The sequence below is a fragment of the Triturus cristatus genome, chromosome 3_1 (genome assembly GCF_964204655.1).
Source record: "Triturus cristatus chromosome 3_1, aTriCri1.1, whole genome shotgun sequence".
In the NCBI taxonomy this organism is placed as follows: domain Eukaryota; kingdom Metazoa; phylum Chordata; class Amphibia; order Caudata; family Salamandridae; genus Triturus; species Triturus cristatus.
In genome coordinates this window covers 684,378,269-684,400,116 of record NC_140583.1, presented here as the reverse complement: position 1 = coordinate 684,400,116, position 21,848 = coordinate 684,378,269, and the positions used below count along the sequence as shown (strand labels likewise).

Here is a 21,848-nt window from a genome sequence, read left to right as displayed (position 1 = left end):
GACTGCAATTGTATGGAAATGAATTATGTTACCTGGAGTTAAATTATGTGGCACGGTGTGGAATTAAGGAATGTGGTGTGGAATTAGTTGGCATGGCGTGGAGTAGGATTATATGGTGTGGTGTGGAATTGTGTGGAGTGGAATTGTGTGGCATGGAATTGTGTGGCATGGAATTGTGTTGAGAGGAATGGAAGTATATGTCATGGAGTGGAAATATGTGGCATGGAATGAAATTATGTGGTGGACTTGAATTATGTGCCGCTAAGTGGAATTATGTTATTGAGTGGATTCATTAATAGTGGAATGGAATTATGTGGCATGGAATTACGTTCCATGGAGTGTAATTATGTGGTATGGCATGGAATTAATTGGTGTGGATTTGTGTGGTGTGGCCTAGAATTGTGGTGTGTTGAGGGAAATTGTGAGACATGGAATTGTGTGGTGTGGTATGCAATTGTGTGACATGGAGTGCAATTCTGCGGAGAGGAAGTATGGGGGTGGAGTGGAATTATGTGGTGTGGAATTATGGGGTGTGGTATAGAATTATGTGGCATGCAATTGTGTGCCATGGAATGGAATTATGTGGTGTGGATTTATGAGAAGTGGAGAGCACTTTATGTGGCATGGAATTATGTGGAGTGGAATTATTTTGCATTCACTGAGATAGACATGTTACTGTGTGGCGTGAACTACAATTATGTGACGTGGTGTGCAATTGTGTGGAGAGGAATTCAGTGCCGTGAAGTGGAATTATGTGACATGGTGTGAAATCAAGTGGTGTGGCATAGAATTAGGTGGCAAGGAGTGGAATTATGCTCCGTGGAGTAGAATTATGAGATGTGACATGGAATGGTCTGGCATGGAATTGTCTGGTGTGGAATTGTGTGGTGTGAAATTATGTTGGTTTGGGGAGATAACATTTAGGTGGTACAGTGTGGTACAATGTGGAATTATGTGGTATGAAGTGGAATTATGTCTCATGGAGTGGAATTATGTAGCATGATGTGGAGTCGTGATGTTGCATGGAGTGAAATTATGTGGGATGGAGTTGAATTGTGTGGCATGGAATTGTGGGGTGTTGACTAGTGGAATTATGTGGTGTAGAGTAGAATTAGGTGGCGTGAAATTATGTGGAGAAGAATTGTGTTGCATGGAATTGTTTGGCATGGTATTGTGCGGCATTGAGAGGATTGGAATTATGCGACATGGAGTGGAATTAAGTGGCTTGGATTGGAAATATGAGGGTGGAGTGCACCTAGGTGGCATGGAGTTGAATTGTGTGGTTCAGAATTGTGTTGCATGGAGTGTAATTGTGTTGACTGGAGTGGAATTGTGCAACGTGGAATTGTGTGGCGTGAAATGCAATTGTGTGATGTGGAGTGCAATTGGGTGACATGGAGTGTCACTGAGTGGAGTGGAAATCATATAGCATGGAGTGGAATTATGTGACATGGTAATGAATTGTGTGGTGTTGAGTGAAATTACGTGCCGTGGAATTATGTGGCATGGAGCCGAATTATGTTGATTTGAATTGTGTGGCATGGCATTACATGCCATGGATTGGCTTTAAGTGGTGCAGAATTTTTTGGCATGGAATTGTGTGGTGTGAAATTGTATGGCATGCAATTGTGTGCCATGGAGTGAAATTTTGAGACATGGAATTGTGAGGAGTGCCACTGTGTGACATGGAGTGCAATTGTGCGGAGTGGGATTAAGTGATGTGGAGTGGAATTATGTGACGTGGTGTGGAATTATGTGGTGTGGAGTGAAAGTGTGTGGCATATAGTAGAATTATGTGGCATGGATTTATGTGATGTGCAATTGTGTCGCATGGCAAGGAATTGAGTTGAGTGGAAATATGTTGATCTGAATTATGTGGCACGAAAGGGAAGAGGCATTATGTGACACAGAGTGGAATTATGTTGTAGGGAGTGAAATTATGTGGCATAGTATGTGGCTGATGTGGAATTATATGTTGTGCACTGAAGTGGAATTATGTGGTATGGAGTAGAATTATGTGGCATGGAATTGTGTGAGTGGAAATTTGTGGCATGAGTGGAATTATGAGATGTGGAATTGTGTTGCATGGAGCTGCGAGGCCTTGAGTGGTGTGGAATTATGTGGCATGGGGTGAAATGATGTGGTATGGAGTGGATTGAAAATAGGTGGAGTGGAATTATGTGACTTGGAGGGGTAATATATGGCATGAAATTATGTGGTGTGGAGTTGAATTACGTTGCGTGGAACTTGGTTGCGTGGGATTCTGTGGTGTGGAGTCGAATTGTGAGACATGGAATTGTGCAGCATGGAGAGCAATTGTGTGGCATGAAGGGCAGATGTGTAACTTGGAGTGCAATTGTGTGATGTGGAATGCCATTGTGTGGAGTGGAGTGGAGTGGAGTTGAATTACGTTGCGTGGAACTTGGTTGCGTGGGATTCTGTGGTGTGGAGTCGAATTGTGAGACATGGAATTGTGCAGCATGGAGAGCAATTGTGTGGCATGAAGGGCAGATGTGTAACTTGGAGTGCAATTGTGTGATGTGGAATGCCATTGTGTGGAGTGGAGTGGAGTTGAATTACGTTGCATGGAACTTGGTTGCGTGGGATTCTGTGGTGTGGAGTCGAATTGTGAGACATGGAATTGTGCAGCATGGAGAGCAATTGTGTGGCATGAAGGGCAGATGTGTAACTTGGAGTGCAATTGTGTGATGTGGAATGCCATTGTGTGGAGTGGAGTCATGTAGGGAGGAGTGGAATTATGTTACACTTTGTTGAATTATGTGGTGTTCTGTCAAATTATGTGGCATGATGTGGAGTGGCATTATGTGATGTGGAGTAGAATTATGTGACATAGAATTGTGTAGCATGGCGTGGAATTGTGTTGCATTGAGTGGTGTAAAATTATGTGGCATATAATAAAGCATAATTATGTACAGAGGTCATTTAAGTGCCTGCTGCTTGTTTCCTCTGACAGATGGTCACTTGAGAGCAATGTATCGGAGTTTGGAGCTGATCAATAACGTGTCCACAGGACCTGATGTGTTCTCGGCTCAGAGGGGAAACAGCAATTAAGGAGGATGTCTCTGTCTCCCTTCACGCCCAGGGAGGAGGGAGATGCGAGCAGAGCATCAAAGGGCTGGGTGAGAAGGGAGGGGGGAATGCAAGGGTCAAAGCGGCGAAAGTGAAAGTAATCGAGCAGAGCATCAAAGGACTGGGTGAGAAGGGAGGGGGGAATGCAATTAGCAGAGGAGCAGCTGTGCACGTGCATGTGATCTCGTGCACTCAAGGTTTAGGCCAGCCAAAAGTGTGGGTAGCACGTTGAAAATCCCACATATAAAATGTCTCTTCGAGCCTTTGGCTCACGAGACCTAAAAAACACGTCACATGCCAGAATGGGTTTCTACCCGTACTGTAAAGTCCTCCCTCAAGTAATCTGGATCAAAAAGATATTGCCTATGTGGCTGTGAATTCATGGCTACGAAAATAGAAAACAACATGCTTCTGACAAAGGAAGATGTGCTGATCAGTGGAGAATGGATGGCTTAAAGATGGGCAGAAAGGAAACAATCATGTTCAGAGAGTAAATGTCATCGCTATGACTCTGGGAAGTTGTTTACCTTTCTCTTTCCACCGTCTTCATGTTGGCAGCCCTCCAGGGCACATATAACATTATTCACTGAGATTTCAGTGTTTTTTTCTGGTAGGTTGGAGGGTTTGGATGCTTGTGCTTGAACGATAAATGGAAATGTGGGCAGCTCAGTCCTTGGCCTGGGGTGAAACATGCTGTCCCACCCTTCTACGCCTTTACAACCAATGATGTTAGCCAGCAGTGATGATGATGTGAGAGAAAACACTAGCCTCAACACAACTTCCAGGCCAATAGTTAGGGCTTATGCTGAGTAATTAAGCCATATATCATATATTAATCTTACCCTGGGAGTGTCTGACCACCTTATGGTGCTCGACTATGCTAATTCCCCCTCCTATCTCCTCTTCATCTGAACTTTCTTCCCCTTTGATTTTCTCTTCCACCTCTGCTCTCCCCATGCTTTCTTCTCCTCTTGTATTGCTTGTGAAATATTTGCATCTATACTACAAACTATAGTGGTAACTGTACACTAATGAAACACAAGTAGCCTCCCTCAACTCTCTTCAAAGCAATAATGATGCCCCATCGAACATGGAAATGTGCAGAGCCCAAATAAGAAATGTCATTAGATGGCAAATGTTAGAAAGACGGACAGAATAAACTCAATCTATCCCCGCCATGTTCGCCACCAGAAAAGAGGACTCTGCGCATGACGCACTTAACAGTGCTGGTGACATAGTTCATGAGTGTCAAGTCTATTCCATGCAATGCATTGGTTGGCTCGAACCATGGCAAGAGAAATAAAATAGAATGCTCATGGAAGAATTGTGGCAACCATCATAAGTGAGGATAAGGTTGCCCAAGTCTTACACAGAAGAGTGCCATCGTATATCCGCCACTAAGATTGAAGAGGGTGAGACAGGAGTTCGCAAGAGACACACACATTGAAACAAATTGTCCACCAAAGAACAAATAAAGAACCATAGTGTAATGAGACAGTACTTAGTCCCAACTCCGCAGAAGGAACAGAAGAGAAAAAGGAGAGACAAAGAGGCTGCACTGACCACTAGCAAGCACACATTTTTAAAGGACACTGACATAGACAAATGAAAAGCAAAGGCAAGCAATTGGTGGAGTTAAAACTCCACAAAGCATTTAACACAGGTCGCTAAGCAACAGCGCAAGCATTGTCTAGGCTGGACCTAAAAGCAGTTCAACATTAGGGCTTTACTCACATGTACAAACAGTGTGTGCCTGGCCAATTTACAATGCATTTTAAACGCTTTTCAAAACAAGAACGGAAATTCTGAGATATTCACCTAATTCACAGCCCATAAGAGGCACAAAAAGAGCGTAAGAGGAATCGAGATAAATTGTGACACATCTGTAAATGAAACAAAATAAATATGCTATTGCAGCAGATCTATTTGAGGCACAGTGCAGTGCACACACAATTTGTGTAATCTCTACTACTTTTCTTAGACTGTCAGACTGTCAAGCCTGTGAGATATTCCACAACAAAAACAGTTGTGTTGATCAACGCCACTGTAACTAGGTGTGTACAGGTAATTGGACTCCTGGGCACTCTCACCAAGATGTAAGCCTAGTTTCAACCAAACCTCACGCCATTTGATTTATTCATCGACTGTTGCTAACAGGATTTCGGCGTGGCTTCCAATCACCAGCAATTCGGGGATGAGGGGTCACTTACATGCATGCATCTCTGAAGCTTGTCTCTACATAATTGCACAACTGGTGGCAGAACGTTTTTAACAAACAGCACAGCATCAATATGAAATATATTATTGACTTTCTATAGGGGGTGAGAAAGTAGAAAACGACAGCAAGGTAGTTGTGCCAAAGTTATATACAAAGTAATCACGAGTAAATCGATTTTTCTCATTTTCTCAATAGAACAAGTTTCAGGCCTGGAATCTAGGTAACACTAAAGCGATTCGGGTATTTTACTGACATCTGCTGGTTGTTTTCAATCAAAACAGTTAATTAGAGGCAGTTGCTAGAAAAATAAAAAAAGAAAGTCCCTAAGCAGAAAGTAAAACGCGGAATCACACAAGTCCTGGGGAAATGCTCCAAAGCCCACAAAGTACATACAACAGATCTTCCAGACGGCGCAAGCGCTGTCTAGGATCAATCAAATACATTGACAAAGCCAATACATGTCGCATAGGCGACACCTACTGGCTTTGCTGATGCTTGTTTGTTTCCCCTTACGGGAAAAGTGCCCTCGTACATCCTGCTGTTTTTTGCCATTCTTTATTACATGTCTTTAGGCATTTCCACACTTGTTCTGCCGTGTTGCTTTGTGCTGCAGCAAAGAAGCTAAAGGAGTACCATGTAAAATACTTCAGCTTTTCTGGGAACCTGAGTGAAAATAAAGACTGCCTTTATTGGTTTTAGGGGTATCTGTGCTACATTCCAGTGAGGTAATGTACACATATTGCATCGAGGTCTAGCTATCATACCTAGTAATGCCATAGTGTAGCCATTTATGTTCTATATTTACCTTCAGAAGAAGCAGGCAAATCCGGTGATTGTACAGGCCCATTAATAACGCCATCTCTCCACTGATCATAACAAATAAAATTATTTAAACGGGATACTGGAGTCACTAATTGTCGCAGTACCTGAAACAAGACAAAGGCAATTAGTTTAAAAGTAGTTTAAAAGTATGTATTTTAAACACAGCATACGGAATAAGGAATAAAGAATAAGGAATAAGGCATAAGGAATAAGGAATTTCCTTTGCCGTAGGGGATCATTCTTATTTTTCTATAAGACACTGGAGCATTAGTGAATCATCATAACGACCATTCCTCCAAAAAGACGTAAAGACTTTCGAAAGCCCAGACATTAATAATATTAATTGCATTCACAAAAAACACAACATATCAACTCTCTAAATATGGCTAAGGTAAGTATACAGAGGTAAGTATAGGTTTACTAAATAGATTGACAGACAGACAGACAGACAGACAGACAGACAGACAGACAGACAGACAGACAGACAGACAGACAGACAGACAGATAGATAGATAGATAGATAGATAGATAGATAGATAGATAGATAGACAGACAGACAGACAGACAGACAGACAGACAGACAGACAGACAGACAGACAGATAGATAGATAGATAGATAGATAGATAGATAGATAGATAGATAGATAGATAGATAGTGTAGGAAGGTGGATATCTGACTATGGTTACCCCCAACTTTTTGCCTAGTGTCTAGCTGGTTTTTCGACTTAGTTGGCCTGAGATCCTGCCATTCAGGGTCTCAGGCTGTCTGCTCTCTCCTTAAAATGGACTCCATGTACCCTAGGTACATAACCAATTGGTAAGGATCACCTTATTGGACCCTGTACAGTGTACCCTAGGTACCCAGGGCATAGGTGTACCCTAGGCCTCCCAGGGGCTGCAGCATGTATTATGCCACCCCTGGTCTGGCCTTCCAATCAGACACAACTGGCTGATCACTCAGCTGGGGCAAGGTCGTGTAATCACCCCTTGCTTAGATATAGTATATCTATATCTACCTTATATATAGACACATGTGTACCTATCAGTCACTCCTATGGCAGGCCTTAACAATCCTGGAGGCAGAGTGCTTGGTAACATGTGAGATGGTGCTCTAGCATGAGCTGAGCCTGTCTGCAGCTTTCGGAACCATGTCCTTATAGCTGTTCTATGATATAGCCTACCATATACTCTTAAAGTGCCTTATAATCTTAAACGGTTATGGTAACTATGGTTGGGCTGTATCAAAACATGTCGTGTAAGGTGTCTAACACTTTGGAATAATACCCCCATACCATTTCTGGTGATGAGGATATTATTCCTCCCTTCTAGAGGGAGAGACATGTTAAAATCCTACTTTGCTGTGTATCCTCTGACCAAAGCCTCAGCATCACAAAATGGATGCTGCTGCCACGACACAAGTCTGACCTCCTGCAGCTGGGAGTGATCCCAGCCAGGGAGGCCTGGACAATAGGTTTCCTGCTTGGGGAGGTGCTAGCACCTCCCCAGACAGCCTTTAGTGTATTGGGGCAGGGTGGGCTGAAAGGAATGAGACATGCCTGGGGCACACAAGGTGTTCCTTGCATAGTCCAGTTCAAACCGGTGCTGGGGCACTCCAGCCCCAGCTCTGGCGCGAAACTGGACAAAGGGAAGTGGGTGTAACCACCCCCTCCCAGGTCCCACCCATAAGGCGTGACCTAGCAGGTATCCCAGCCCCCCAGATTAGTATAAGAGTGGGAGTTGGGCCTCAAGACTTTAGATTATCCTGAACCTGCAATCTTGAACAGAAACTCTGGACCTTCGACATTCGACGAAAGAAGAAGACTGAAGAATCTCCCTTGTGGCCAAGGAGTGGCTACCCTGTGCAAACAGGCACCATCAAGAGACTACCCTTTGCTTTGTGAACGTTCCACGAGGAACCGACTGCAGAGCCCGACCAGAGCCTTGACTCTCAGACTTCTCCGACCCTCATCCACATCTGCAGCAGAGCTGAGATCCGTGGAGGCGACGAGCGACGTGGGACCGGCTACCTGGAAAAAGTGGCTAGTAACTTAAAGCGCAGCTTCTGAGGTACCCTCGAAGTTGAGCACCGGGGATTGAGAAGCCCCACCCCCAAGCACCATCTGCACCGAAGACCAGCCCCCCACACTCAACGAGTCCTGCGTGGGGCCCTTCAGCATTTTCCTGCTTGCCGCGTCTGTCCGGTTGCTTGCCGCTGGCTAGTGGCCTTTGTGACGACGCACCCTGAAATCTTCTGCGCTGGTTTGGCTCCTCCAGACTGGCTCCCGCTTCTCTGCAAAGAAGAAGCACCCCAGACCTTCCTGGTCTGCACCAGAAGCAAGTCCTCCGTTCTTCGTGGGTTCCGCTTGCCAAGGCTTGGTGAGTCCTAGTCCAACTTCGACGCCGCCGACAGCAAGAGCCTTCGTGGGACAGCTCGCCTCCTGGTCCTGGTCGTCCTCGACGCTTCCTGGTCCTCCTGGCTGCAGCGACAAGCTTCACCTTCACCTGCAACTCTTCACGACATCGTCTGGTTCCTTCCTGGTTCCACGTGGTCACTGACTAGTGACCTTGACTCTGTCCCCTCTGCTTGCAGGTCTCTTCTCTTCTTGATCCCAGCCTTGGGATCCACCGGACACTCTTCACTGACTGCCTGTCAGCATCTTTCTTCAGGCATCCATAGGAGTCGACGACGAAACCCGACGCAACTTCAACCCTATGCACCCGCAGCCTGTGGGCTAGGTAACTTGGGTACTCCGGTGCTCATCAGGATAGTGACTATCCTAGTGTCTAAGTTTCAAGTCTCAACTTCCTAGCTACTCCGGAAGTGTCCTAAATCTATCTATTTCTAAACTGTACTATTGCTAGTGACTTTTACGCATTACGCGTGAGTGTTTCCACTCTGCATACGAATCCCGTGGGCCTCCCACTTCCTAACTGTTGCTAGTGCAGTGTAGCCCCAGCGATTGCCTAGGCCTAGGCCTACTCTAATTCCGTGACAGTGGCCCTTATACCACTTACTTAGTATAGGGCCTAACTGTATTACTTACCTGTGTCACTTAATGTATGCTTAAATAAGACTGTGTTGTACTTACCTCTAATCTCATAAAGAGTGCTGAGGGTTTGCTTAGAATAAATACCCTTTATTTTATATATATATCTGTTGTGGTGTCCTTTCATTTGGTATTCAAGGGATTATATATGGTATCACAGCTGGCTTCACATGCCATTCAGAGTTTAGCCTAAGACTGCTCTTGTCCATGCTACCACTAGGATAGCTGGTCTATAAGGTTGACTTTACAACCAATCACCATAAGGGTATTTGGACTGATATAAGGTGTACACTATAACTAGTGACATCATACATCAGGCCAACTTCTCACATTGGTGAGCAGCGGTTGGGATCTGAGCTTGCTGTTGTAATACCATTGTAATCTTGAGATACTAAATTGAAAGATCACACAGATATTGTCTAGGTACATATAACATAGTTTATAATACTTAAGTCATACTGGACTTAGTAGTTGTAGGTTGAAGGGAGTAACACACCCTGACTACAACTACTAGAGAGGTTTAGTAGAAACAACTAGTGTAGGTAGGTGCACACACCACACCCTCACTAGATCATGCCTCTGGGAGGAGATCAAGTAGATGCTCTCTCAGGAGGGGCAGGTCTGCAGAAGACCCCCTCTAGGTATGATACCTTAACATTCCAGGAGATGAGACATTTGTGTACCTCCAGAGGAATAAAACAGGGTTCCAACCCTACCCTTAGACAGCTAGTGGAGCTTCTGGAGGCCTATGATGCTGAAAGAGCTGCCAGGGATGGTGCCATAGCTGTAGATAAGGGTCTACCCACCACAGATGAGTCAGATGGGACTTCAGAGGAAGAGGTAGACAGCCAGGGCCAAGTAGGAAGACTTAGCCAGGCTAACCTAAGCTTACATGGGAGTTTGCATGGGGTCCCCCCATACAGACCACCAAGTAGGCTTTCACAGAGAAGCAGGAGGGACAGATCCCCTTCAAGGGAATCCATCCACTCCCATGTCTCTAGCATCTCTAATGCTTCCTCTCACAGGGGAATGACTTCACCTGAGAGAAAGGAGCATGAAGCCAGAATGAGGGAAGCTAATCTGAGGATTCAGAGGGAAGAACTTGCCCTTGCCAAGGAGAAGCTTGCTCTGGCTAGAGAGCAAAATTTGTGTGGGTCAGAACCCACTGGTGGCAGCAACATTCCTAGAGATAGGGATAGGTCTTATGACCATAGAAACCTAAGCAAGATAGTCCCCCCATATCAGAATGGGGATGACATCCACAAGTGGATGACTGCTTTGGAGAGGGCCTGCAAAGTACAGCAGGTACCCCAAAGTCAGTGGGCAGCTATCTTGTGGCTCTCCTTTTCTGACAAAGGTAGAGACAAGCTCCTCACAGTCAGTGATGAGGATGCAAACAATTACAAAGTCCTGAAGAGTGCTCTGATAGATGGGTTTGGCTTAACCACTGAGCAATATAGGTTGTTGTTCAGAGACACCCAGAAGACACAGACACAGGACTGGTCTGATTTTGTGGATTGTGCCACTAAGGCTTTGGAAGGTTGGTTAAATGGCAGCAAGGTGCAGGACTATACAGGATTGTACAACTTGATTATGAGGGAGCAGATCCTTAATAATTGTCAGAACCAGCTTCTCCATCAACACCTGGTAGACTCAGATTTGACCTCTCCCCAAGAATTGGGAAAGAGGGCAGATAAATGGGTCAGGACCAGGATTAGGCCTAAAAATCAGGGTGGTGACCAAAAGAAAGATACCACCAAGCCTCAAGAGAAGGGTGGGGATAAAGCAAAAGAGAAATCTTCCTCAGGGCCCCAAAACTCCACACAGGGTGGTGGGTCCCAAGCTCCCTCCTCTACCACAGTTAAAAAGCCTTACTGCCATGTGTGTAAAACTCCTGGGCATTGGAAAACTGACAGCAGTTGTCCACAGGCTAAAAACAAAACTGTTCCTCCAACTACTCCTGTCACACCACCTATTACTGTCAGCAGTAATCCCCCAGGTGGTGGGAGTGCCCCCAAAAATTTGGTTGGGTTTTCTTGGGGAACACAGGGGGATCCTGGCTTAGCCAATTCCCCTGCAGCAGCTACTCTTGTATGTGATGGTGGCATGGGGTTTGCCAACTTCACTGCCTGTCCCAACACTTTGGGTGGGTACAGACAGGAACCCTACATCAATGGTAGAAAAGCTGAGGCCTACAGAGACACTGGAGCTAGCATCACTATGGTGGCCCATAGGCTAGTTCCCTCTGAGCAGCTTTTGCCTGGTTTCTCATACCAGGTAACTAACATTGATGGCAAACAGAACAGTCATCCCATGGCAGAGGTATGTCTCAGCTGGGGAGGTGTCACTGGCCCTAAAAGGGTGGCGGTGTCTCCAACCTTGCCTGTGGACTGCTTACTGGGGAATGACTTAGAACTCTCAGCTTGGGCTGGAGTTGAACAAGACACCCATTCTAAAATGGTAGGCCTTTCCAAAAAGGGTAGTGGGGTTGTACCAGTCACAACCCCTGTCCAAGTAGCTTTCCTCCCTGAAGAGGTTGGAAGGGCAGTGGTAGCCACAGCCCAGGCACAGACCGACTTCCCTGTAGGGACTGGCAGAGCTGTGACAGTCACAGCTCAAACACAAACTGAGTGCCTTCCTGAAAAGGTTGGCAAGGCTGTAATGGTCTCAGCCCATACTCAGACTGACATAGGTGTAGTGAAGCCTGAAACTATGGATCACTCCACACAAACAGAGAGTAGTGGGGAGGAAGAAAAGTCTCCCTCTCCCCAGACATTAGGAAAAGGTCAGCCTCCTCAGGGATCTGACCTCACCCCTTGTGAAGGAACTGCCCCAGAGGTAGCCAGGCCTGGCCTGGCAGAGCCTCTGATGTCAGTGGCCCCTTCCAAGGTGGGACCCAGTCTGGTGCAGGTAGCCTGCCTCTCTCTACCCTGCCTCAGTCAGCCCAGGGCTGCAGAGGTCAGGGAGGCCAGTGGACCCCAAGAGGGCCCCTGTCCACAAGACCCCCCCATCAAAAGAATGAGGATTGCCTGGCTAGTAGCCCTAGCCAGGTGATGGGTAAAAACATTCCTGAGGGATCCCCTTCACAGGTAGTTAGGGACCTCCCCCAGAGGGATTCTGTTGGGCACAGGCAAACATGGGACCCTAGGGCCCCAAACCTGACCTGTCCCTCCAGTAAGCCCACAAAAGGGACCCAGCCTCCAGCTTTAGGTAGCCAGAGGCTGACCCTGAGAGCACAGTGCAACTCAGTTAGAGAAAGAAAGGCATCCATGGTGGAGGATGATTGGAGGAAGCTGAGGCCTCACTTTGAGGACACTCACTTCAGTACTCCATCTCAACACCAGCCTTTTACTTTGCAAAGACACACCAAAGGTAGAGATTCCCTATGGTGGAGACCCTATGATATCTTTAGGATGAGGGATTGCTTAGTGGACCATGAGACAGGGGGTAACCATGCCAGTGCTGGTTCTTCCTTATATGGCCACTCAGGCAATAGAGGCTTACCTTGTCAAGGCCAGCCTTATCTCCTTTTGTTTGGGGGGGTTGTGTAGGAAGGTGGATATCTGACTATGGTTACCCCCAACTTTTTGCCTAGTGTCTAGCTGGTGTTTCGACTTAGTTGGCCTGAGATCCTGCCATTCAGGGTCTCAGGCTGTCTGCTCTCTCCTTAAAATGGACTCCATGTACCCTAGGTACATAACCAATTGGTAAGGATCACCTTATTGGACCCTGTACAGTGTACCCTAGGTACCCAGGGCATAGGTGTAGCCTAGGCCTCCCAGGGGCTGCAGCATGTATTATGCCACCCCTGGTCTGGCCTTCCAATCAGACACAACTGGCTGATCACTCAGCTGGGGCAAGGTCATGTAATCTTCCCTTGCTTAGATATAGTATATCTATATCTACCTTATATATAGACACATGTGTACCTATCAGTCACTCCTATGGCAGGCCTTAACAATCCTGGAGGCAGAGTGCTTGGTAACATGTGAGATGGTGCTCTAGCATGAGCTGAGCCTGTCTGCAGCTTTCGGAACCATGTCCTTATAGCTGTTCTATGATATAGCCTACCATATACTCTTAAAGTGCCTTATAATCTTAAACGGTTATGGTAACTATGGTTGGGCTGTATCAAAACATGTCGTGTAAGGTGTCTAACACTTTGGAATAATACCCCCATACCATTTCTGGTGATGAGGATATTATTCCTCCCTTCTAGAGGGAGAGACATGTTAAAATCCTACTTTGCTGTGTAACCTCTGACCAAAGCCTCAGCATCACAAAATGGATGCTGCTGCCACGACACAAGTCTGACCTCCTGCAGCTGGGAGTGATCCCAGCCAGGGAGGCCTGGACAATAGGTTTCCTGCTTGGGGAGGTGCTAGCACCTCCCCAGACAGCCTTTAGTGTATTGGGGCAGGGTGGGCTGAAAGGAATGAGACATGCCTGGGGCACACAAGGTGTTCCTTGCATAGTCCAGTTCAAACCGGTGCTGGGGCACTCCAGCCCCAGCTCTGGCGCGAAACTGGACAAAGGGAAGTGGGTGTAACCACCCCCTCCCAGGTCCCACCCATAAGGCGTGACCTAGCAGGTATCCCAGCCCCCCAGATTAGTATAAGAGTGGGAGTTGGGCCTCAAGACTTTAGATTATCCTGAACCTGCAATCTTGAACAGAAACTCTGGACCTTCGACATTCGACGAAAGAAGAAGACTGAAGAATCTCCCTTGTGGCCAAGGAGTGGCTACCCTGTGCAAACAGGCACCATCAAGAGACTACCCTTTGCTTTGTGAACGTTCCACGAGGAACCGACTGCAGAGCCCGACCAGAGCCTTGACTCTCAGACTTCTCCGACCCTCATCCACATCTGCAGCAGAGCTGAGATCCGTGGAGGCGACGAGCGACGTGGGACCGGCTACCTGGAAAAAGTGGCTAGTAACTTAAAGCGCAGCTTCTGAGGTACCCTCGAAGTTGTGCACCGGGGATTGAGAAGCCCCACCCCCAAGCACCATCTGCACCGAAGACCAGCCCCCCACACTCAACGAGTCCTGCGTGGGGCCCTTCAGCATTTTCCTGCTTGCCGCGTCTGTCCGGTTGCTTGCTGCTGGCTAGTGGCCTTTGTGACGACGCACCCTGAAATCTTCTGCGCTGGTTTGGCTCCTCCAGACTGGCTCCCGCTTCTCTGCAAAGAAGAAGCACTCCAGACCTTCCTGGTCTGCACCAGAAGCAAGTCCTCCGTTCTTCGTGGGTTCCGCTTGCCAAGGCTTGGTGAGTCCTAATCCAACTTCGACGCCGCCGACAGCAAGAGCCTTCGTGGGACAGCTCGCCTCCTGGTCCTGGTCGTCCTCGACGCTTCCTGGTCCTCCTGGCTGCAGCGACAAGCTTCACCTTCACCTGCAACTCTTCACGACATCGTCTGGTTCCTTCCTGGTTCCACGTGGTCACTGACTAGTGACCTTGACTCTGTCCCCTCTGCTTGCAGGTCTCTTCTCTTCTTGATCCCAGCCTTGGGATCCACCGGACACTCTTCACTGACTGCCTGTCAGCATCTTTCTTCAGGCATCCATAGGAGTCGACGACGAAACCCGACGCAACTTCAACCCTATGCACCCGCAGCCTGTGGGCTAGGTAACTTGGGTACTCCGGTGCTCATCAGGATAGTGACTATCCTAGTGTCTAAGTTTCAAGTCTCAACTTCCTAGCTACTCCGGAAGTGTCCTAAATCTATCTATTTCTAAACTGTACTATTGCTAGTGACTTTTACGCATTACGCGTGAGTGTTTCCACTCTGCATACGAATCCCGTGGGCCTCCCACTTCCTAACTGTTGCTAGTGCAGTGTAGCCCCAGCAATTCCCTAGGCCTAGGCCTACTCTAATTCCGTGACAGTGGTCCTTATACCACTTACTTAGTATATGGTTTGCGTGGCCCCTAGGGCCTAACTGTATTACTTACCTGTGTGACTTAATGTATGCTTAAATAAGACTGTGTTGTACTTACCTCTAATCTCATAAAAAGTGCTGAGGGTTTGCTTAGAATAAATACACTTTATTTTATATATATATCTGTTGTGGTGTCCTTTCATTTGGTATTCAAGGGATTATATATGGTATCACAGCTGGCTTCACATGCCATTCAGAGTTTAGCCTAAGACTGCTCTTGTCCATGCTACCACTAGGATAGCTGGTCTATAAGGTTGACTTTACAACCAATCACCATAAGGGTATTTGGACTGATATAAGGTGTACACTATAACTAGTGACATCATACATCAGGCCAACTTCTCATAGATAGATAGATAGATAGATAGATAGATAGATAGATAGATAGATAGATAGATAGATAGATAGATAGATAGATAGATAGATAGATAGATAGATAGATAGATAGATAGACGTATACTATTTGATATTTTGGTAAATAATTTTATGGCCAAGGTATTCTTTATATTAACATCCACAATATTCTGACAAACAACTCTCACGATGCAACAGAAGATAAACTAGTAAATATTATTAAAATCCAATTTTCACTATACTATGTTTCAGTAAACATATGCTTTCTATTGAAAACAGCCTTTAAAATCGATCTTCTACACTATCTTTCGGCTAATCTCCCACAGCTGATGGGCCATTGTTCCGCCTTTTTTAGAAGCTATTCTGAAAAACTCTGCGGCGACCATAAGAAACGGGTGATCTACTAAATATAACGCGCTCGATCAGCCAAAACATATTGTCCATTGTGGAAACAATTAAACTCTTTTCTGAGATATGACATTTGGACTATGGGCGAAAAGATTTAGTCCTGGTTCTTTATCTACACTACTGTTTGGTTGAAAATGGCTGCACCACAGCCAGCACAATAGAAGTCTTCTCACAAGCCTGGACGTCTCTTTAAAAGTCTGTTCATGGACCTGATGAGAGCACCCCAACCCTCACACCCCAGTCCCAAACTAAACGAATGCATGATCAACTGCTCCCATATTCTGCCACTTAGGGCAGTAACACAGCAAAAGATTGAGGAGAACCAAGATTACCCGAATCAGCACTTAGATAGTGTTCCCTTAACCTGTCTTGGTCGCTCTCTATCCTTCTCAAATATAAGAGAACGGGTTCCACTACTCCACTACTCCACAATTCCAGGAGGGGAAACAGAATGTGCCAGACTTATCTTCTGTACCGGAAGATACGTTCAGTGAATAGTGATTTAAGAGCCCACGCAAAGAAGCCTAAGTAACCACCTTGCAAATTTCATTAATGGGTACCAATCTTTTGAATACTACTGGTTGAAAAACAGAAAGACGAGTAAACTCTTGCCTCAAAGCCCCTGGTCCCTTGTACTACTTTGACAGACTTAGTACGGCTACTTGAGGAAACAGCATGACGTTTACCAATATTCTTTGTAGATGAATTTGCAAACCAAAAAAGATGTTTTCTGTGGAAAAAGGTCAATGTCCCCAGATTCCATTAATGCAAATGATTTGTGAACTAAGGAGGAAAGGAACAAGTTCACATGATATGAAGGAGTCGGATTTTGAATTGGTGTGTAAATGCAATTTAGTCATCAAAATATCTCTTAAGTGAATCATCGTTTTAAATATATAATAGATTTTCAAATGCTATTCGAGTGAACTAGTGTACATCACCACACAACAAAAAATATCTCACATGTTTCACAACAGTGCAGTCTGAGGGGGTTGTGAAAACCAAAACTAAAGAACCTGAATGGCCAACTCCTGAGTCCAGGTACTCAGCCTCCCTCTGAAGACCATAATCTCAGATCCAGCAAGAATAGAAGTCTGAAGCATAGAAAATTCAGCTAAGAAAACAGGGTAACTGGCCACCTGGCTCATGTAGTCCCCTCTTGTACCTCTGTACATTGGAGACCCTTTACTGAATTATTTCTAAAATCTCTCATCCTATGAAGCAGTAGCTGGGAAATGGTGGTTATAAGGTTCATCAAACATTCCTGAATTTGAAAGGTGAGCCATAAAGGCTAAAATAGACTGAACAAGTTTGAGGCAACAATCAAGAGCCGAATGGTAAATAAAAAAATATCACTTGCCTATACACTGATGAGTAGTTGAATCTTAAGTATCTGCACACATCAAGGCTATCTTGGATTCCACCAGATCCAAGTGTGCATGCACTTTTTAATGAAACCGTCTCTTAAGTTCAATCTTCAAAAGGAGGACTGGAAAATGATTCTCTCCTAGAAAGAATCGACTGCTCATTGTTGTACTTTGAAACAATTTATCAAACAAGCATTGGAAAAGCCAATATGAATAGACTTTTATTGCTGTTAAACACAATGTCTCTCACACATGCCCACATCATGCTGTCTCTTAAACTCACATAACACTGTCAAACACACAATGCTCTTACATACCCTTACTTTCAGTATCTATGGGCAGTAGTGGTGATGGTGGTACTGGTGGTGGTAACAGTGGTATTGATAGTGGCAGTTGTAGTGATGGTCATAGCAATGCTGGTAGTTATGATGATGCTGATAATGGGGTTTTTGATGACACAGAGTAACAAAAGTGTTGGTAGTGGTGATAAGAGTTTGTTGTGTGTAGATTTAGATTCCGTATATAGGTTTCCCGATTTATGTCCTTATATAGGTACAATTCATATTGCCCTTATTTAGGCATAGAAAATCTAGTCCTTATTTAGGCATTGTCCATGCTAACCAAATACAGGCATGGTCTCCTACATCCGTCCATCCATGTCACAACGAGTTCTTGGAAAACCAGACTCTTTAACCTTTAGGAATTTCCCTTGCTTGGATATTGATTTCTGCAGGAACTCATTTAATATGCATGAATATCTATTCCTTAGGAGTTCATTCATGACGTTCCGATGCCCGACTTTTACGTCAATACAAGCATTCCTAAACACCTTCAAGGTATAAATATACCTGCACTTGCCCTGGCAAACCACGGTTCCGGTACGGTCCAGCTCGACTGCCTACTTGCGGTTCACCACGGCAAGTTCGGAAGGAAATCGAGTTCCAGCCTGATGCACTGTTTCTGACTCCCCTTGCGGGGTGTTAGATATCGAGTCCCAGAAAGAGATTCCAACCTCGCACATTCAAAGGTATGGAGCCGACTAGAACTTAGAGAAACTTTTGGCAACTCTTGGCAAAACTAAAACTATAGCTATAGCTAGCTCTACTATAGAAAACAGCACCACTTCTTACCTCGTACTACACTTCGGTTAGGTACACTGGGGTAGAATTATTTAGAAGCACCAGATGAGTATTCACATTTTAGCCTGTGTTATTTATGTATGTATTTTATAAATATATGTCATAGCTACAAACCATGCTATTGCAGTATTATTTTATCTTACTGCTAACTCTGTACATATTGTACTTCGCAGCCTGTCTTACGATTGTAGCAGTTCATATCTCTTGCATGAGAAATAAGACTGTTCAATAAACCCTTTTCTTATTGAAAAGCCCATCTCTCTATTTCTGTGCAACTCAGTAGAAACGACGGATGCACGATTGACTGAGTGAAACTGTTATCTATTGTTTCCACGGTTCTGAGATTGTTCCGACTCTAAGGGAAACAAAGTTGTCATGTTTATGCGGTTGTCAGAAACTAATCCCTTCTTGTATATTCGAGAAGGTTCTAGTGACCTCTGAGTTAGCTGGCACACACAAGTAATTAAGTTTAATGTAGTCGATAGAGACATACTGACCTCAGTCCTATGTCAAATCTATAGTGTATATTATTCCAATGCTCAGAGCCAATCAGGGATATAGGAACTACACTACATGGCGCCCAACGTTTGGTAAGGCACTAATTCAACGCTAGATACTGAAGTAACTCAGTCGTGCTTTTCTCAGAGATTCCTACTCATAATACTCCATAAGACGTCTGGAGTGGGTAGGGATAATATTCGCCATAGCTGAGTAGGACAAAAATCCAATGTATTAGCTGTTTGGTTTGTTCAACGTTGAAGGATACAGTGTTGCAAAATATTGTGCACCTTATCTTTGTTCCCTTGAAACTTGCTCTGAAACTTTCATTAAACAATGACCAAAAACGGCACAAACACCGATACTGGTGGAGCTGTGGCTGACCAAGTCACAGCAACTTTTAATCGTACAGGTTTTCAAGAAACCGACGAGGATGCTATAGTCATCCATCCAAATTTAAGAAGAGCCATCACTCTAAGACTTATAAAACGTGGCCTAACACAAAGAGGTGGTAGAGCAGTTTTTGTGATAGAGGCACATGAATCTCACCAGACAGAGGTATTATATTCATGGACAGGATTCCCAGAATTAAATCCAGTAACACACTTGTTTCACTTCTATAAAGAAGATGATCCACCTGAGGAAAATATTCCTTTCGAGGATATTGAAATTTCACTCACATACTAGGAGCATGGGCTCTGTTTTAAAGGTGCCCTAAAACATTACAATCACATTACCAGGCTTGGTCCACTAGGTAGACCAGGAGCAACATGGCTGATTTTACTTGGCTACACACATCATCCAGACATTGAAGAAATGTCAGATGTAGAATTACTAGCTCAACTCAAGGAGCTAATCAAAATGTATAGACAATTGGTTCAGTATGTCATGCGGACTTTCACAGTCCAACCACCATTAACAATTCAAAATCCAGCCGCTCATCTGGGGAATACACTAAACATCACTCCACAGACCTTACACACAGTCATGGGTAAAATGCCCACAAAACATGAACAAATTCCATCCTGGATAGCTCAAAGAATGACTCAAATCGAAGCAGTATTTCCTAATACTAGCCCTTATGAGAAACACAGAATTCTAACAATCTGTTTACCGATGGGGATCACACCACATCTGGAAGACTGCACCACTTGGGGCACAGTCTTTGCTGCAATCTACACAAAAACACATGGTGTTCCGTCCATGGCAGTAATACCTGATGTCCTGAAACAAATTCAAAACGAATACGGGGCAGAGCCTGCTCTGAATTTAGGTATGAAGTTACTGAAAAATTTCGACCAGGATAATATTATCTAATATTAAAGGAGAAGCAGCATCAGTGGCAATCCGCCAGAAATTAAGGGAATTTTTATGTAACACCACAAGAACTAGCCAGAATAATTGAAAAATCCTATGAAGAATTAGGCAGAGACAGTTTGGGGGAGAAACCAGTTAAACCACAACTGTCTGAAAGTCCTGATAAGGTCTTTCCTAAAAACACTCCTACCTCTTCTAAAAAGAAGTGAGAAAATACCAAACAGCATTCCAAAGAGAAGCATTCTCAATCCCACGGTAGGTCTCCTCAAAAATAGCCCTCTGAAAGGAGGTACAACCTCAGGAATAGGGATCATTTGAGAAAACCTGACAGATATCAAGATATTGATACACGTTCCTCTCGTACCTTTCAGATATCATCACAGACATCCGAAAGAAGAGGATGGTCAGAGAACAAAGAAGAACGCGTGAAGTCCAAAGACGATCAACACGTTCAGAAAAACAAACAAAAACCTCAATTCTCCAAGAAGAAGGTAGCAGGTCTGAAGATCAGACATGCCGAGGATTCTGAGAACGCAACTCAAAAACGGAGAGTGGGCTCAGACAATGTTGGACAGTGCAGCACAAGTTACAGTAGCTCGCCAGAACCTGAAGGGGCTTCTGGAGACAGTGGCGATGAATGAGGACATTCAAGTTGAAACTGCAGACACCAGGGTTAGTTCTCCACAAAGGTTATATGAAATAACACTACGGATGGAGGGAGACATACCAAGAAAAGGGAAAGCATTCTTTTGGCAGCATCTTTCAAGGGGTTATGATATACTTCTAGCTGAACAAGACTGGCCACCAGAATTTGCCAGGGAGTGCCTACATGGCGAAGACATCATTATGCCAGCCATCTCCAACGATGTTCCAATACATTTAAAATATACTTATGCCAGGAAAGGGGCAGTGGCCCAAGCCCCAGCATTATATAAGAATCATGTAGGATGGGATGAGGACTCACCTCACCACAAAATCCAGTTAAAAAATCAATCAACCAACTGCACAAAGGCAGTACCCAGTTAAGCAAGAAGCTAAAAAAACAAGTCAGGGAGATCTTAGATCAACTTGAATACCAAGGGGTGATTGAAACATGCACCTCGCCAATGAACAATCCTTTGTTTCCTGTTTCCAAACCAGACAATACATATTGTCTAGTTTTGGATTACAGACACCTAAACTCTTGTTGTAAAATATTAGTACAGCATTAATGAATAACATTGTGCGTAAAAAATATAAAACCACATTAGATATTTCTAACTGTTTCTTTTGTCAAAACATAGCACCTGAAAGTAGGAATTTGACAGCTTTCTCAATAATGGGGACCCAGCGTCAATTTTGTCGACTCCCTCCCACAGGGGTTCAAGAACAGCCCGGGGTTATTCTCAGCAAGAGTAACAGAGTTACTGCAAATTCATGATGACGAGGCATTGTCATATGTCGATGATATATATCTGACAGACGATGACCTGGACAGACACTTGAACAGGGTGAACACCATTATATTGGGCTTCGCCTCTGAGGGTTACAAATTCAACTTTAAAAAGTCCAGAATTGCCCATCTCAACGTCCATTTCCTAGAATATGAACTTTTCAGTGAAGGCAAAAGTCTGGCAGCCAACTTTTTAGAAAAGTGTGCGCTGCTCCAA

The 21,848-nt window shown here is 44.8% G+C and overlaps 1 protein-coding gene across 1 annotated transcript in view; it reads right to left on the bottom strand.

The window, feature by feature from the left end:
- Window positions 1–21,848, bottom strand: part of TESMIN (testis expressed metallothionein like protein) — a 1,510,092-nt gene that overhangs the window by 1,242,213 nt on the left and 246,031 nt on the right. Inside the window, exon 6 of the mRNA XM_085644767.1 lies at window positions 6,114–6,234. Within this exon, the coding sequence (XP_085500893.1) occupies window positions 6,114–6,234 (121 nt within the window). The remainder of the gene's footprint in view (window positions 1–6,113; window positions 6,235–21,848) is intronic.